This window comes from Macaca thibetana, chromosome 5, assembly GCF_024542745.1.
Source record: "Macaca thibetana thibetana isolate TM-01 chromosome 5, ASM2454274v1, whole genome shotgun sequence".
Lineage (NCBI taxonomy): Eukaryota > Metazoa > Chordata > Mammalia > Primates > Cercopithecidae > Macaca > Macaca thibetana.
This window is the reverse complement of record NC_065582.1, coordinates 149774646-149780275: the sequence shown is the minus strand read 5'-3', so window position 1 is coordinate 149780275 and position 5630 is coordinate 149774646. Positions and strand designations below refer to the sequence as shown.

General features: G+C 39.5%; 1 protein-coding gene across 1 annotated transcript; it reads left to right on the top strand.

Annotated features, from left to right (window-relative positions):
* The first annotated feature begins 383 nt into the window (after positions 1-383).
* Positions 384-1241, top strand: LOC126954361 (histone-lysine N-methyltransferase SETMAR-like). Its single transcript, XM_050789932.1, has one exon. It carries the CDS (start codon positions 573-575, stop codon positions 1047-1049), a length of 477 nt encoding a protein of 158 aa, XP_050645889.1. The 5' UTR covers positions 384-572; the 3' UTR covers positions 1050-1241.
* Positions 1242-5630: the final 4389 nt, after the last annotated feature.

The window sequence follows — 5630 nt, the reverse complement described above, 5'->3', positions numbered from 1 at the left end:
GTACTTAACGTTATACATCATTTAATGGGCATTTCTCACTTTCTCTTTTTTCCCTAATAACATTACTTGCTTTTTATTTTATGTGTATTTTAGACTATGGAAACAATGTTAGACAAAAAGCAAATGCTAGCGATTTTCTTATTTAAGTTCAAAATGGGTTGTAAAGCAGTGAAGACAATCACATCATTAACAATGCATTTGGCCCAGGAACTGCTAATGAACGTACAGTGCAGTGGTGGTTCAAGAAGTGTGGCAAAGAAGATGAGAGCCTTGAAAATGAGGAGCATAGTGGCCGGCCATCAGAAGTTGACAATGACCAATTGAGAGCAATCATCGAAGCCAATCCTCTTACAACTGCATGAAAAGTTGCTGAAGAAGTCAATGTCGACCATTCTATGGTTGTTCAGCATTTGAAGCAAATTGGAAAGGTGAAAAGCTCGATAAGAGCTGACCAAAAACTTTTTTTAAAATTGTCATTTTGAAGTGTCCTCTTCTCTTATTCTACACAACAATAACGAACCATTTCTCAATCGGATTCTGATGTGCAAGGAAAAGTGGATTTGATATGATAAATGGCTATGGCCAGCTCAGTGGTTGGGCTGATAAGACACTCTAAGGCACTTCCCAAAGCCAAACTTGCACCAATAAAGGTCATGGTCACTGTTTGGTGGTCTGCTGCCGGTCTGATTCACTACAGCTTTCTGAATCCCACTAAAACCATTACTTCTGAGAAGTACGCTCAGCACATCAATGAGATGCACCAAAAACTGCAACACCTGAGGCCGGCATTGGTCAACAGAAAGGGCCCAATTCTCTACAAGACCCCATTGCACGTCGCACCACCTACTTCAAAAGTTGAACAAATTGGGCTAGGAAGTTTTTGCTTTATCCACCATATTCATCTGATCCCTTGCCAACCAATTACCGCTTCTTCAAGCATCTCGACAACTTTTTGCAAAGAAAATGCTTCCACAACCAGCAGGATGCAGAAAATGCTTTCCAAGAGTTTATCGGATCCCAAAGCATGGATTTTTACGCTACAGGAATGAACAAACTTATTTCTCCTTGGCAACACTGTGTTGATTGTAATGGTTCCTATTTTGATTAATAAAGATGTGTTTGAGCCTAGTTATAATGATTTAAAATTCATGGTTCAAACTGCAATTACTTTTACACCAACCTAATAGTTTATACCTAGCATTGCTGAGCCTCAAGTTCCATATTTGATAAATGGGGATGAGAATGCTTACCTCACTGAATTATAATCAGGATTAAAAGAGACAGTATGAAAGCAGTTTGAGAAGCATGAGTAATTATGAAAATGGGTAACAGCTCTCGAGTTCTTATTATGTGTCAGGCACTGGAGCCATCAGTTCACACAGATGATCTCTTGTAATCCTCACAAAAACCCAGAGGAAAAGACAAGATCCAGGTTTCAACATCAAAGGGAGAGAGCCAGCTAGGAGCAGGACTGGGCTGGGGAGAGGTTTGGGTTTTGGGTGATGGAAGAACAGCTCTCAGGAAAACATTCCCTTCTTTGACCAGCTCATCTAACAATTGCTCTGACGATCCACAGTTCCACGACTTACTTCACACTTAAACTAGGAGGATGATACCCAAACATGTGGTCACCAGGTGAGACATATATATACATCCCATTTTCGCCAAGCATCTACAAATCTACTTTGGCAAAGTACATTCAACAACTTGGGGGAATTCTCTAACTTCCTTGGAGAGGAAAGTGAGCCTCTTCAAATTTACTTTTTGCATCCAATTGTTCACAATCCAAGTATATTTTTAAAGATACATTTCTTTAACTGCCATCACATGCAAATTTCTAAGGAAATTAGAATGCTGCCAAACATCTTCCAGAAATGTAGGTAGTAACTCTTGCACAGAAGAACATGTACCATAAGTTAGAAAATCCTGAATAGAATTCCAAATATTCCAGTCATGATTTACCCAAGCAGAATGGCATAAGAATTAGGAGCATAGTCTCCAGGGTTGACAAATCTGTTTACTGCCTGGCTGTCACATATTGTTATGTAAACTTGGGGATGTTTATTTATTCACCATGTAGAATCATTTTTCTCAAGTGTAAAATGGAAACAAAAATGTATTACTCCAGTGCTACTGTAACAATTAATTGAGATGATACATATGAAGCAAAGCATCGTGTGCTTCTCAGAGAAAGTACCGAAAATGGTAATTTTTTTTTTCTTTTTATTACTAATTAGTTAAGTCTTTCAGCTTTTCTCACTTGGTACTTAAAATAACTACCTTTATTATATGCCACTCATGACAAAAGTTAGATTTTGATGTAATTTAAGTATTGGAAAATATAAAAAGCATATTACCTCTTTGATAATTATCCTTTCAGCACAAGTTAGCATTCAGTCCAGCCAAAATTACATAATGCTAAATGCTGAAATTAGTTTACATAAAAGTTAGTGGGCCGGGCGTGGTGGCTCACGCCTGTAATCCCAGCACTTTGGGAGGCCGAGGTGGGTGGATCATGAGGTCAGGAGATCGAGACCATCCTGGCTAAAACTGTGAAACCTCGCCTTTACTAAAAATGCAAAAAATTAGCCGGGCGTAGTGGCGGGCACCTGTAGTCCCAGTTACTCCGTAGGCTGAGGCAGGAGAATGGCTTGAACCCAGGAGGCAGAGCTTGCAGTGAGCTGAGATCTTGTCACTGCACTCCAGACTGGGTGACAGCGCGAGACTCTGTCTCAAAAATAAATAAATAAATAAATAAATAAATAAGTGTTCTGTAGACTCTGTGATATTTGTGGTTTAGTATCATTTCTCAAAATGGAGATAGTACATGTGATCTCATCCTGAAACCCCCAGCCAAACCTACTATTTCATACTTAATAGTAAAATAGTCAATATATACACTCAGTACATTTACATAATTCTAATCAGCCCGGGATCATTAAGTGTTGATGTTCTCTTATTCTTTATGTAGATTTTGTTTTAGTTCTCAAGAAAGATTTTCAAAATCATCTAAAGGATTCATTTACTCATGTTTTTGAATCAATATATGCCAAAAGATTTTCTCTCTTTACCAGAAAATTTACATAATATATTATTCCTCTAATTTGTGATTCTCTGTGCCTGTGGGAAAATATAAAAGAAAACTTAATATACTTGTTAGTCTATGGAAATGATATTCATGTACATTTCTTATGCTTTCCTATGCGTAATTTTAAGAGTGGAATTGGTCCCTTATTTAAACTCTGAGATTTATTTGCTGTCTCTTAAAGGGACAGATGACTCCTAACTGGAAATAAAAATTGTGGCCTAGATACTTAGTCAAATATTTAATATGACCTACATTGTTAAGTTTGAAATTTCACTCCAGCATTAGCAGTGAATTATATATTTTATTCTATTTAGAATCTGTGTTGTTATATTTTTGGTAGTTGTAATCACACCTATTTCCCCAGCTAGAATGCAAACTCTTTGAATTTGGACCATTTAATGAAGCTTTGGAACATTTACCCCCAACTCATAGGTCATCTGTAACATAACACATCTCCCCATACACTTAAAGTCGGTGAATGAACTTCATGGGGGGTAAATTATGCCTCAATAAGGTTGGGATTATAGGCCTCAGTCACCACGCCAGGCCTTTGTTCTCATGTTTGATTGATCCTTCCACGTGCTTGAGGCTCCACTGGCTCTCTGGGTCATTGTCTGCGTGTTTATTCATTTTATGCCAAAGGAGGTAAAGAGAGATATCTGGTAAATGTGGAAAAAAACAAACTGGGCCTGAGTATTAGTTCATTCTCACTCTGCTGTAAAGAAATATTTGAGACTGGGTAATTGATAAAGAAAACAGGTTTAATTGGCTCACAGTTCTGCAGGCTGTACAGGGAGCATAGCAGCTTCTGCTTCTGGGGAGGCCTCAGGGAGCTTTTCTTCATGGTGGAAGGCAAAGCGGGAGCAAGGCACTTCCCATGGCTGGAGCAGGAGGAGGAGAGAGAGAGTAAGGAGGTGCTACACACTTTGTTTGTTTGTTTGTTTGTTTGTCTTTGAGATGGAATTTCGGAATTTCACTCTTGTTTCCCAGGCTGGAGGGCAATGACGCTATCTGGGCCCATTGCAACCTCTGCCTCCCAGGTTCAAGTGATTCTCCTGCCTCAGCCTCCCCAGCAGCTGGGATTACAGGGGCCCACCACCACGCCTGGCTACTTTTTGTATTTTTAGTAGAGACGGAATTTCACCATGTTGGCTAGGCTGGTCTCAAACTCCTGACCTCACGTGATCCACCCACCTCAGCCTCCCAAAGTGCTGGGATTACCAGGCATGAGTACACACTTTCAAATAAGCAGACCTCTAGAGAATTCTATCATGAGAACAGCACTAGGGGGATGGTGCTAACCCATTCCTGAGGGACTACCCCAGGACCCAAGCACCTCCTACCAGGTCTCACTTGCAATGCTGGGGATTACAATTCAACATGAGATTTGGACAGGCACAGAGATCCAAACCATGTCAGCCTAGTTCTACTAATCCTACCCTTCTTTTATTGGAATTCTCCAGGTCTCTGCTGCTTTCTGCAGTGAGGAAAGACCTGTTCTATAATAATCCAGCACTGCAGGCTAGGCTAATCATCTTTCCAACATGTGGTTAACTTAGCAAGCCTATTTGGCCTCACACATCCTACACTTAGCTCTTACTAGTAACTAAAATGGCACTTTGCCTTCTGCTTGCCACTCCTTATTTTTCACAAATGTTTACAAATCCAGGTGAAGAAAAGAGATGCTCTTTGTTGAGCTCCCTTGGAAACACTAAGACTAATTCTATAATTTTTATTTCTCATCTTGGTAATTGTTATGGTGTGGAGATTCATGTACCTTCAGAGTTTATGCGTTGAAATCCTAACCCCCAGGGTGATGGTGTGAGAAGGAGGGATCTTTGGAAGGTGATGATATCATGGAAGTAGAGTACTCATGAATGAAATCAGTGCCTTTTAAAAGAGATCCCAGAGAGTTAGTTGACTCCCTCAACCATTTGGAGGCACAGTTAAGGCACCATCTATGAGGAAGTGGCTTTCACCAGACACTGAATCGATGGCACCTTGATCTTGATCTTGATCTTCCCAGCTTCCAGAATTGTGATAAATAAATTTCTGTCTTTAAAAGCTACCTGTTTATGGCATTTTGTTATAGCTTCCCAAATAATCAAAGCCAATAGCTATTGTGACTTAAGTAATATACTTAATCTCCATTTTATCCCAAGAAATGTAATCACTTGACTCCCTTCCATTAAGCCCTCACCTCTATATGCACATTTTCTCTCTCCCCATTACCTCTCACCTTCCATCAGTAGCATCTCTACTTTTACATTATAATGCCTATTAATATTTAGGTTCTGTTCTATAACCATAATTAAATATTTATGCTATCTCTGTGGAGGTACTCTAAGAGCTGAAAACTAGTAAACAGCAGTTACAGTATAATGACTACATAAATATTCAATGAAGGGCCAACTCATGTGCGACTATTCTATTTCCTTCACTTTATTCCCATATCACCCACTCCCACAGCAATCAACGTGTAATGATCCTAAGCATCCTGGTCAAATGATTCTCCATAATTGTACTTCAATATTTGCCCAAA

What these genes read in the sequence shown, in the direction of transcription:
- LOC126954361 (XM_050789932.1), top strand. Translation starts at nt 573, where the DNA reads ATGGCTATGGCCAGCTCAGTGGTTGGGCTGATAAGACACTCTAAGGCA.